The following is a 13,508-nucleotide window of genomic DNA, read 5'->3' as shown; positions in this document are numbered from 1 at the left end:
AGTGTTATAGTTTAAATGTGTGATTGGAGTATGTCTATCTATCAATTCATCCATCCATTATCTACCTATCTATCTTTCTATCTATGCATCTATTTATTTATCTATCTATCATATATCTATCCATCCATTATCCATTTATCTATCCATCCATTTATCCATCCTTTTATAGCATTATAAAGGATTATGTGTTTGCACTTGAGAAAAAAAAAAACATTCTCAGAAATGAGACCACGTTGCTTGTTTCAATATTGCATATTTATTGAATATTTGTAGATTATTAGAAAGCAGTTACAAGTTACAGATTTTTTAATTTGATATCCAGCAGTCAGGTGTTTTATGCATGAACACATTTTAATTTTCATCTAAATGTTTGTTTAACCCCAGTTAAAGTATTGTGAAAAGCCCACATTTTCTATAGCATATTTAAATATATTTTCAATGTTAAAGACTATTTTTTCTCCTAAAACTTCATTTAAATTCTGTAATTATAAAAATTAGTTTCTGCAGCATAGATAATCCTCTCTTCTCACAATGGGAGTAAGACACATCAGGATGCACAATTACTGCTCCTGATTGGCTAAGGAAAAAGGATAACAATAGAAAATGTGGATTATTTATGGCTGAGGAAAAATGATCATTTAAAACATGGATTATTTGTGCTGCAAAATATCAATAATTTCTTAACCTGCATTTTTCATAAAAAATATGTATTATTAAATATTATCATGTATATTTTTAATTTAGGTATCCATCCATCTATTATCTATCATTTTTTGCTACCCGTTAGCTTTTGCTACTGGTGACACAGCTGATGACAGTAAGCGCATGTGCATTATTGTGGGTAGCAAAATCTAATGGAGAGGATCAAAGAAAAATGGAGGGAGTAAAGATCCTCTAAGTTAGACTTTGCTACCCCACAATAATGTGCATGAGCTAACTGTCATCAGCTGTATAAAAAAAAGAATGCGGAGTAAAGAGCCTCTCCGTTAGATTTTGCTACCCATGCTACCCATACGTCAGCACATTGCACAGATGTTTTAGGTTCAGCTGTGGAATGTCCTGACGTATTTAGTGCATGTGCAGTGTCCCTGGTAGCAAAATCTAATGGGTAGCAAAAAATTCTAGAACGCCAATAAATACTACTTGCTGAAATAGTTTCCAACGATATTTTAACAAATAATTCAACTATCAAAAGCAAATTTACACCTTGGTTTCAACACAGGATCTTTTCTATAAAGACATACATTACATGCTCTATTTAATTCATGCTTTAAAATGTGAGCTTTTTTTTTACCTTTAACGTTCATACAAACTGTAAAGCAGAGTCTGTATAGTAAAACCAGTATCTGATTTATTGAGCATTTTTGTGTTAAATCTACTATTTCTAGATAGCCAATTACAGGCAAGCATTTATTGCTATTTAGTTAAAGGGACAGTCTAGGCCAAAATAAACTTTCATGATTCAGATAGAGCATGTAATTTTAAACAATTTTCCAATTTACTTTTATCACCAATTTTGCTTTGTTCTCTTGGTAGTCTTAGTTGAAAGCTTAACCTAGGAGGTTCATATGCTAATTTCTTAGACCTTGAAGCCCACCTCTTTCAGATTGCATTTTAACAGTTTTTCAGCACTAGAGGGTGTTAGTTCACGTATTTTATATAGATAACACTGTGCTCGTGCACGAGAAGTTATCTGGGAGCAGGCACTGATTGGCTAGACTACAAGTCTGTCAAAAGAACTGAAAAAAGGGGCAGTTTGCAGAGGCTTAGATACAAATAATCACAGAGGTTAAAAGTATATTATTATAAATGTGTTAGTTATGCAAAACTGGGAAATGGGTAATAAAGGGATTATCTATCTTTTAAAACAATAAAAATTCTGGTGTAGACTGTCCCTTTAATTACAGCAATGGGAACCCAAAAATAGGTGCATGAAACGGACAGGTCTACAAAATAATTGTAATTTAATGGACCTTATGGTCACTGATTTATAAAATGGAAATTAGTGTATGTAATTTATGCAGTAAAGAATACATTGGTTTGTTTACATAATGTTTGTGCATTAACTATGAACAACTGAAGAATTTTTACAGGTCTTTCTCCCAGTTTTGCAAACTAAGATTCTCACTGGCTGCTAATATGAACTGGATAATTATTGTTTAATCCAGGAAAATTAAAAGCATTACAGTTTTTCCTGCTTGGCTGGATCATAATTTTAGCAGAAACACAAGGTCTAGAATCTTCACACAATCCCCTCCAGTATATATTGTTGGCATTGAGAACAGCAGAATAGCAACTGTCAAACCACCAGCCTGCGTTATTATTCTCTGCACAATTTTTGCTCCACCTGTCGTTGTCTCTGTCTATGGTGGAAAATTTCATGTTGTCGTGTGTGCCTGTCTCATTCATGACTGTCAGTGCATCTCCAGCATTTCCTGAATAGTTTCCTAACCTCAAAGCATAACCATTATCTTCCCCATCCACTCTAAAGCCATGGTAGTCTGCAAAATGCTTATTGTGTTTATCATCAACAATCTGGAACCTTACAGTGAAGGCATTCTGTCTAGTTAGAAGATGTATCAATTCATTACCCAGCCAGTGATCATCTTTCAGATTACCAAACCCATTCTTATACAAAGTCCAAGTAGATGACCACATATTAACAGATGACTTTGTGTTTTTCTGTAGGACAGTCCAGCCTCCACCATCAACATCAAGGTCACAGTATACCACCATTGGTGGAGAGTTTTTTGGCTTGATCACATATAGACCACTAGTTCTTCTCCCGTTGAGGAAAGCCGCTCTGCAATCTTTCGCCATGAGTTCTAGGAAATATATTGTGAGAAAATATGTTGATTTACAAACTTATTTTATTCTTTTTAAATCATATGAAAACTGAGATATTTCATGTGACAGCTATTATGCAATCTTGGGCCAGCTCAAGGAATTGCACTGATAAAGTGCTGCCTGGATCCGAGAATAAAATAATGCCCCCAGTCTAAATCCAGCTATTGCACTGCATCCTAAGGGCAAAAGAGATACATACATGTGACTTGGGCACTTTTATATTATTTAAGGCATCCATGTTCTCCTCATGTCCTGCCTCTGTTAAGTGCTGCCTGGGTCCAACCAGGACCCAATATAGAGCCAGCCCAGATGCAGCCCTTACTATGCACTTTAATCTCCAGCTACTTAGTGTCTGCACTAATAATATTAACTCATTACTTTCAAAGGTGTGCATGAGCCAATCTAGCATTGTGAATATGGAAAATGGCGGAGTAGAGCTTGTAAAGATGCTTGCACTGTATCATAACAAGATGTAGCCATTAAAGGGACATGAAATTAAACTTTTGTGGTTCAGATAGAACATGCAATTTCTGGCTCTTTTGGGTGCCGGATTTATTCAAATGAAAGTGCAACAAACAAAGTTTTGTGCAAATCCAGATCTTTGTGTGTTGCACTTTGAAACAAATAAATCTGGTGCTGAAAAAAGCTGAATTCTGTTATCTGTGCACATATCTGGCAAATGCCTAATATACACAGACAGACAGACACACGTACAAACAGAAGGTATTAGTACACATACACAAATATTTAATTTTTTGCTAGACGTGCTAACCAAACATTTTGGATATCTATGTATTCATTAGAAAGTAACTATTTTCCATTGGTTTAAGCACCACACCTAAGTTCAGAAGCTCATTATAGTGTGCTAGGGAGGCCAGGCCAGGGAGTTTCATTTTTTTTATGGAGAGAAGAATGCAGATTAAACATTGTACGGGGAATTACATTTTAAGTTTAATATCCTTTTAATCGTGAATGTTCTATATGCTTTTTGGAATGGAATTATACATCTCAATAAAAACATATATTTGAAATGTGTAGGTTATATCTATTAAAATATGAATGAACTGTCAAAATGATCTCCAATGAGTTAACACAAACATTTTAGAGATTGTGAGTTAGTGAATATATGCCATGTTTTCTATAAAGATTTCACAAACAATATAAAGTAGGATCTAGTTTCTAAATCTTGAAACTCTTCTCTGAGATTCAGTTCCCACTGAGATAAATAGTTGGGTGTCTGCTGGTATTTAGGTTAGAATCTGGTAATAGTAGACTTACTGTGTCAAACAAACTCTGCTGAATCAACCTTTGTATGCAAAACAGTTTGTCCTACATTCTCTAAGCAGTCTTCAAACAAAAGACGCCATCTGGCCCTAGCTGGCAACACACAATTCATGGACACATGGTTTACAGAAGCTTAGCCTCTCATTTCCTTATGCCTAGAATAGGCTGTAAAATGTTATCTGTGGGATGATTTAGAGTTCAGATCTAATACACTATAACCAGCAACATGTCTCCTGCTGACTAAAAATATATGTGCTAGTGAATCACTTGTAACCTACTAGGAAAACTATATATATATATATTTTTTTTTTTTAAATTAAGGCTATCAAGGTAAACTCATACCCCCAAACTTTTTCTTACCAAGGATGACACCACCACGGGGAACATTCAAAAGCTGATCCAGTTGTGCTTCTTCTAGCATGTGTCTGTTAGCGATTTGTCTATACAGTTCGTCACGGCTTAGCTGTATCCATTTGTCTTTTGAAGCTACTTTGTGTAGGATTACCAGGAAGCACAAGCAATGTGCCAAATAAGGAAGCATTCTGCTAAACAAAGCAATAGTTATATAAAAATCAGGCGCAAACACAAATAAAACCAAAACTACTTTAGTTAATATAATAGTATCTAGTTTGGCTCTTAAATACAATTCTTCAGGATACAAACTGATAAAATGTAAGTCTGAAGTCACTATCATTATACACCCAGATGGATGAATGTATTGAATGTATAGACAGACAGACAGATGTATATGCATATCTGCAAACTTCGATTAGTGATGCATAAACATCATTTAACATCACAAAAACTTAATTAATGAAAACCATTGTGAATATTGTGTTCTGAGAAAAATACTATTAATGAGATTACACATTGTGTGCCACTAGATAACTTTCAAGATTGTTTAAGCTCTAAGAAAAATGTCTTCATCTACAGGTTTCTACAGGTTTTCTTCCCTGGGACACAACAAGAGGACTGAAAACCACAGATCTAAATGGAAAATGAACATAGAACAGGTGTGTGTATGTATATATATACAGTGTATATATATACATACATATATATATATATATATATATATATATATAAAACAAAAGACAAATGGAAACAATATTTTCATTGCTTTTTTTGTTAAAAAAAAAAGAAGGTGCTGGTACTCATTGATTATTGCTGGATTTATTGTGCGCAGTAGCTTTGAGAAAAGCAAAGGGACAGTTATTTACAATGCTTGATATACTTTTATTCACATGATGATTACAAATATTATCTGTAATGAGATAACGGCGAGTAGTACCCCAACAACAAAAAAAGTTTTGTTTTTTTGCATTGAGATGCACTAATTCCTGAAAACATCAAATTATTCCATTAATTTAATTGTATAACTAACTTTACAAAAACAAAATAATTTAGAATTTTTTACAGTTAAGCTAAAAAAAACTTTAGTGAATTTTTTTTGCAGGTTATGAATGCAGATGATTAGTTCAGTATCTATATATATTTAAGTGTACCTTGCACTCTTGTCATAGCTGTTCACCTCACTCTTCAGCACTCTCATCTCTAATACCCTTATATATGCTCAGCCACACATTGTAGCACTCCAGTTGGTCTCAGCACACTCTTTGAGAAACACAGGTTTGGTATAATAGAGAATAGGAATGCATCAAAGGTACTGAGAGTAGCAGCTTATTAGTTAATACTTTTTCTTTAGACTTTTTCATGGAGCAAACATAATAAATATGTATGACCATGTTTCTTGCAAGCTAGTTCACATTAAATAAATGGAAAAAAAATGTGAGATCCTTTCTGTGAATGCATTAATAAAATATGTTATATCACTGTGAAGGAAGAAATAACAGACATAATGACTATGCCCTGAGAGAATCAGGAAAGTAGCTTGTACAACTTACGTCTCTCCTTATTTCACTGCTTAAAATTCTCCTTTCTCCTATGCAGCCACATTTCATTTGTAGGGCTGACATTTTATATATGACTAGGATATGGGAGGATGAGGCCATTTCTGTTTGTAAAGGGAGAGGAGGAAGATGATTTTGGCTTGTTCTGGCTTGATATGTGTACTTATGCTAGACCCATTGGTATAACTTTCAGAAGATGTCATGGTGCCAAGTGTAACAGATTGTATATGGCAGACTGGCATATTTAATAAAAGGCTTGTCCCATAATAAACAAAGAGCAAGTAAATAAAATCTTTATAGAAACATACGTCAATAAAGATGAGATGTTGTTGTTAGCAAACCCGCTATTTCCTTTATGAATCAGTGAATTCCAGAAGCTAAAGAAATGGAGTGTTAATCTTTACAAAGAAAGGAATTTTACATAAATTATTTACACACACACATATATTTACATATATTCATTGGTGGCTATTAGATACTGTATACCACATGGTAATTTGATTACTATAGGGGATGGGGTCTTTCTGCATAATAATGCATATTGGGCTAGATTACTAGTGGAGCGCAATTTGTACGTGTGCCTGTTAAAAATATGAGCATATTATTGTTATTAAAATAACTGCACGAGTTGTTATAAGGGGTTAAAGTGAGGGGATGTGGGATGTTAGAAAAAAACAGCACTCAAAAGTGCCTTTACATTGCGGTTTATGGGGACTGTGATTATACTGTTAACCCCTTGGCGACCGAGGACGTGTCAGGCACGTCCTCCAAAGGGTGTCAGTTAACAACCAAGGACGTGCCTGACACGTCTTTGGGTAATCTGAGCTGTGAAAGCGATCAAAATCACTTCCAGCCGCTCAAACAGTATTGCAGCGATGCCTCGATGTTGAGGCATCCTGTAATACTGTTTCTGACTGCCGGGCTCCATTTTGATCGCTCCCCCAGAGCGATCTCTTCCGGTTTTCACTCCACGTGGAGCCCAGCACTCAGGCAGAGCATCGGAAGCCATCGGGCAGGCTTCTGATGCTCTGAAAGTGTGCTAAGTGCCTCAGTGGCTCAAAGCACTTAGTAAAATAACATAACATAAAAAAATATTTATATATTTTTATTAATATAGCCCCCCATATAGCCCCCCTCCCCCATGTGGCTTCAAAGATGGCGATGCTGAGTGCATCATGCGGCTTCTGGTGGTGTCCCTAGCCTGCCTCATCATAGGGGCAGGCTAGAGTCATCCAATCTGAGCTTGCCACAATAAAAAAAAAATGATAATAAAATATTACATTTGTCTGATCATGTCAATATTTGTAAATATTAACTCTGACCAGTGTGGATCTCCCTCCCTCTCCTCACTTGCATTTTTGTGTTTAGGAGAGAGAGATTTATTTCATACATTTGTTAAAAATTGTGAGACCAGAAGATTCTTTTCAGAGCCATTAACCCCTAGCTTGCCAGCGATCACTATAAATCACTGGCAATAGCATAGCAGCACTTTTTTTTTTTTAGGGGTTCATTTTTTTTTTAGTCACTTTTTTGTGAGACCCATAGGCTCTTTTCAGAGCCATTAATCCCTAGCTTGCCAGTGATCACTATAAATCACTAGCTCTTGCATAAAATCCTTTTTTTGCTCTCTGTGCATTTTTTTAGGGGTTCATTTTTTTAGTAATTTTTTTGAGACCTAAAGGCTCTTTTCAGAGCCATTTAGTTAACTTAAATTTTGTGTTGATTTTTTTTTTAGTAGTTATTTTTCTCTGTGACAGATAAAAATAAATCATGTCACAGATAACATATAGTGCTGAGGAGGCATATGCTTTCCTTGCGTCAGAGTCAGACGCATCTATGTCTGACTCAGACCCCATGTTTGATCCTGCCATATGCTCAGATACATCATTACATACAGTCTCAACTGATAGTGATGTATCTGTGGCTGCTAGCCCCCCAGGTAGCCCCCCTGCCAGAAGGAAACATGTTGCTTCAGCTGCCATTGCTGCTGAAGAGTGGGTAACATCTTATCACTAGAGGCCAGATATCCCACCCTTCACTGCAAATCCTGGAATAAATGTGTATGTGGCAGGATTTAGCCCCCAACAGTTTATGGAGGTGTTTCTGGGTGATGCTATATTGGGGAACATTGTCACCCAAACTAATTTACATGCCCATCAGTTCCGTGCTGCAAAGCCTGACACATTTTTGACAAAACAGCAATGGGCCCCCATTGATGTGCCAGAATTTAAAAAATTCTGGGCATTGACTATGCTGATGGGCATCATAAAGAAACCCTCCATCCACTCCTACTGGAGCAGTAGCGCCATTTGCTCTACCCCCATTTTCTCCCAGAGTATGTCGAGGAAGAGGTATAAAATGATTCTACATTTCATGCACTTCAGCGACAACAGCCTGTGCCCCCCTAGGGAGCATCCCAAGTTTGGCAGGCTGTATAAAATCCGCCACCTCGTTACCCACTTTACTGCCAGGTTTGCAGAGGCTTATACACCTGAAAGGAATATATATACGTAGACGAATCCCTGATGAAATATAAGGCTGGAATTCAAGCAGTATATTCCTTCCAAGCGCTCCAAGTATGGAGTAAAGGTGTATAAGCTCTGTGAGAGCAAGACTGGGTATTACTCAGGCCTTCCGGGTGTATGAAGGAAAGGATATCCACCTTGACCCTCCAGGCTGCCCAGAACCACTGGCAAGATTGTCTGGGACCTAATTTTACCCCTAATGAAAAAAGGGTACCATTTGTATGTAGACAGTTGTTATACAAGTGTCCTTTTGTTCAAGCTACTGTATTGTTTTGATACAGTAGTTTGTGGTACAATTTGAAAGAACTGCGCAGGTTTCCCAAGACAACTTGCACGCACCCGGCTACGAAAGGGGGAGACCTCAGCTCTGCGCCAAGAGAGGTCTCTGTACGTGGCAGAGCTGAGAGCACGATGAAGCCAGTGTGCATCAAGGCTTATAACCGGCAGATGGGTGGGGTTGATCTAGCAGATCAGCTGCTGCAGCCCTACCTAATTATGCAGAAGACAAAGGCCTGGTACAAAAAGTTTGTAATTGACTTAATACAGATTGCAACCCACAATGCTTTTTTTGCAAACCCCGGAATGAAACTGAGTTTTTTACAGTTTCAGCTCCAGATCATTTCGGGGATTTTGTACCAAGATGCACCTGCTCCCTGGGCAGTGATGGGAAAGAGCAAAGTTGGGGATACCCATTTAATTTTCAAAATCCCCCCTACTGTGGCGAAGCAGTATCCTCAGAGAAAATGCCTGTACCAAGAGGGGGCAGAGAAAGGACACTACCTTTTACTGTTCTGATTGCCCTGGACAGCCTGGACTCTGCATTGGAGACTGCTTCAAGTGGTATCACACACTGGTAAATTAAAAAAAAAATTATTACATTTGCAATTGTGTGGGGGTTTTTTTGGGGGGAGGGGGGTTTGGTTACATTTACTGTTAGTGAGTTTTGGGGTTTTTTTTTTTTTTTTTTTTTTTTTACTTTTACTGTGCCAGGTTTTAAAATTTCACTGTTCTATTTTTTATAAGTTCTAAAATTGGTGCTGTATTTTATCAAAACCCCTGTCAAACCTATGCATGGGGGTATGGGTGTACTCAGGGGGTCTTGCAGAAAACAACCTGGAGTTTTTTCTTGTAATAACAATAACAACTGGCTCTCCTAAATCATAGTCAAAAAGCAATGTGTGTTTAAAATTTAAAATTTAAAAATTACCACCATATACTTTCTCCAATTTATTTGACTAAAACTGTTGCATCAAAGGCATCAAAGCACTCCATATAATACCTTGGGGTGTCAACGTTTCAAATATATACACTTTCATGGCAATAAATTAAACTGGGGTATGCAATAGGCCCCAAACTAAATATAGGCCTATTAGAAGAAATACTCTCACTTTCAACTCAACTTACAAGTCATACAATTGTAACTGAACCTTCCCAAAATCCTGGCAAACCTATGCATGGGGGGCATGGGTGTAATCAGGGGGCCTTGCAGAAAACAATCTGGAGTGTTTTCTTGCAATAACTTACAACAGCCTCTCCTAAATCATAGTCAAAAAGCAATGTGTGTGTAAAAATAAAAATTGAAAAATTACCACCATACATTTTATCCAATTTTTTGGCTTAAGCAGTTGCATCAAAGGCATCAAAAGATTTCATATACAATACATTGGGGTGTCAACTTTTCAAATATATGCACATTCAAGGCAAGCAAATAAATTGGGGTATGTAAAAATGCCCCCAAAAAAGAAGATAGGCAAAGAAGATATGTTAAATGTGAAACAAATTCACACACACACATGTCAGAAGTTTGACATTACACCCCCTAAACAAGCCAACAAACCTATGCATAGGGGGTATCATTGTACTCAAGAGATATTATTGAACATATATTGAGGTGTTTTTGTGTCAGTAAAACATAACAGGAGCTGAGAATCCATGCCTAAAGTACATGTGTGGAAAATAACACAAAAAAATGACTACCCAAAAGCTTGACAAAGACTGGTGGTTGAATTAGTGCATGGAAAGTGTTAAAATACCAGCATTTCAAATACCCTAGGGTGTCTACTTTTCAAAAATATATGGTTTGATGGGGGTAAATTACTTTGGCCCACTTCAAAAATGTCCCAAATAGGACATGGGTGCATGGGCTGTGAAAATTCCAAGTTGGAAAAGTGGAATGCGCCTCCTAAAAATAAGGCCTTTTATCCCCCTGAGAACCCGACAAACCTATTCATGGGTGGTATCACTGTACTCAGGAGATGTAGTTGAACACATATTGAGGTGTTTTTGTCAGTAACACATAACAGGAACTGAGAAGCCATGCCTAAAGTACAATGTGTGTGAAAAATAACACAAAAAATGACTACCCAGAAGTTTGACAAAGACTGGTGGTTGAATTAGTGCATTGAAAGTGTTAAAATACCAGCATTTTAAATACCCTAGGGTGTCTACTTTTCAAATAGGACATGGGTGCATGATGACAGATGTGAAAATACCAAGTTGGAAAACTGAAATGCGCCCCTAAAAATAAGGCCTTTTAGCCCCCAGAGAACCCAACAAACCTATACATGGTGGTATTATTGTACTCAGGAGACGTTGCTGACCACATATTGGGGTGTTATTTGGCAGTAACCCTTAACGTTCTTAGTAAATGTATTCTTAAATTGCTATTTTGTCCACAAATCACCACTTTTTTTTTTTTTTAATTTGGCATAGATTGGTGGTAAAATGGTTGCATGAAAATAGTCAAAATACCCCAAGCTTAATACCTTAGGTTGTCTTCTTTTAAAAAATATATACATGTGAAGGGTTATTCAGGGTTATTCATGGATTCCTGACAGATATCAGTGTTACAATGTAACTATTGCTAATTTTTTAAAAAATGGTTTGGAAATAGCAAAGTGCTACTTGTACTTATTACCCTTATTGCTACTTGTACTTATTGCCAAAAAAGCAAAGGAAATGTAAAGATTAGGTATTTCTAAACTCAGGACAAAATTTAGAAACTATTTAGCATGGGTGTTTTTGGTGGTTGTAGGCGTGTAACAGATTTTGGGGGTCAAAGTTAGAAAAAGTGTGTTTTTTTTCAACTTTTTCATCATATTTTATATTTTTTTATAGTAAATTATAAGATATGATGAAAATAATGGTATCTTTAGAAAGTCCATTTAATGGCGAGAAAACCAGTATATAATATGTGTGGGTACAGTAAATGAGCAAGAGGAAAATTACAGCTAAACACAAACACCGCAGAAATGTAAAAATAGCCCTGGTCCCAAACCGTAAGAAAATAGAAAAGCGTGGTCACCAAGGGGTTAATATATATGTATATGCTTATATAATACATATTTATGTGTTAATATGTGTATATACACTTATAAACACATAAATATATATATGTATATATTCATATACATATATATTTTACATTTGCTGCCCAATGCTGCGCGACTTACCCCCTGCGCTGCGCTAGGTTCTTTGCCTGTCTATCAGCATCAGAACGAGGCTCCTTTGGGAGCCTATGAAAGCACTCTCTCCTGAGAGCAAAGCTTCCATGCACTCAACTTGTAATACCAGCACACGTTTGCGTGCGCCAGTATTACTGAGTGGAGTGCAAATATTGCGCTTGTGAAAGTGCAATTTTGCACTCCACTCGTAATCTAGGCCATTGTTAGTTCATTTTTGCTACCAAATAAATGTTTTGTTTTTTTTAGTTGGTTTGGTTAATCCCATTTACCACGGAACTCTGACTAACTACATATTTATATATTTTCGCCAGATAGAGATGATAATGAAGCTTTGTTTTACTGTATGGGTCAAATATGAAAAGGATCATGTTCGGTATACTAATCTTTTAAAAAGAAACTAAACTTAAAGGGACAGTCTACTTCAGAATTTTAATGTTTAAAAGATAGGTAAACCCTTTATTACCCATTCCCCAGTTCTGCATAACCAACAACCTTGTATCAAAATGTCTGCAGACTGCCCTCTTATCTCAGCTCTTTTTACAGACTTTAATTTTAGCCAACCAGTGCTGACTCATAAAAAAAACTCCATGGGAGTGTGCACAATGTTATCTACATGGCGCACATGAACTAGCACTATCTAACTGTGAAAAACTGTCAAAATGCACTGAGATAAGAGGTGGCCTTCCAGGGCTTAGAAATTAGCATATAAGCCTACCTAGGTTTAGCCTTCAACAAAGAACACCAAAAGAACAAGGTAAATTTGATAAAAGTAAATTGAAAATTTGTTTAAAATTGCATGTTCTATTTGAATTATGAAAGGTTGATTTTGACTAGACTGTCCCTTTAAGAAATGTTGATGCTGTATAAAGTACATTTAGTAGTCAATATTAACCACAGAGCTCTTTTTACATAGAATTTCTATATCTCCACTTTGGTCAGTTGTTTATACTAAAGCAAGGCCTCCTCCCTCTGCCAAACTTAAAGGGACACTGTACCCAAATTTTTTCTTTTGTGATTCAGATAGAGCATGCAATTTGAAGCATCTTTCTAATGTACTCCTATTATCAATTTTTCTTCATTCTCTTCGTATGTTTATTTGAAAAGCAAGAATTTAAGTTTAGATGCCGGCCCATTTTTGGTGAACAACCTGGGTTGTCCTTGCTGATTGGGCAGCACCAACAAACAATTGCTGTCCATGGTTCTGAACTACAAATTTGCTGGCTCCTCAGCTTAGATGCCTTCTTTTTCAAATAAAGATATCAAGAGAACGAAGAAAAATTGATAATAGAAGTAAATTAGAAAGTTGCTCAAAATTGCATGCTCTATCTGAATCAAAAAAGAAAAATTTGGGTACAGTGTCCCTTTAATTTATATTATGGAATCTGATGGGATAGGTGGTACAGACAATAATGCATACCACTGCTCCCTCTTGAAAGAAATGGGTTGCACATGTTATAGCAGTCACAGTGGCAGAAGCA

At 36.5% G+C, this 13,508-nt stretch overlaps 1 protein-coding gene across 2 annotated transcripts in view; it reads right to left on the bottom strand.

Annotated features, from left to right (window-relative positions):
- Positions 1-233: 233 nt before the first annotated feature.
- The window catches only part of LOC128637557 (fibrinogen-like protein 1-like protein), a 35,709-nt gene continuing 22,434 nt past the window's right edge, over positions 234-13,508 (bottom strand). Inside the window, exons 2-3 of one of the 2 annotated variants that reach the window (XM_053689798.1) lie at positions 4,492-4,673; positions 234-2,825 (exon numbers count right to left, since the gene is read on the bottom strand). In XM_053689798.1, coding sequence (XP_053545773.1) covers positions 2,125-2,825; positions 4,492-4,672 — 882 coding nt within the window. In that variant the 5' untranslated portion in view covers position 4,673 and the 3' untranslated portion in view covers positions 234-2,124. Of the gene's footprint in view, positions 2,826-4,491; positions 4,841-13,508 lie in introns of those variants that run through there. The other variant, XM_053689797.1, reaches the window with a different exon arrangement.

Source organism: Bombina bombina, chromosome 1 (genome assembly GCF_027579735.1).
Source record: "Bombina bombina isolate aBomBom1 chromosome 1, aBomBom1.pri, whole genome shotgun sequence".
In the NCBI taxonomy this organism is placed as follows: Eukaryota; Metazoa; Chordata; class Amphibia; order Anura; family Bombinatoridae; genus Bombina; species Bombina bombina.
Note: the sequence above shows the minus strand (reverse complement) of the source record. Positions and strands in the feature narration are given on the sequence as shown.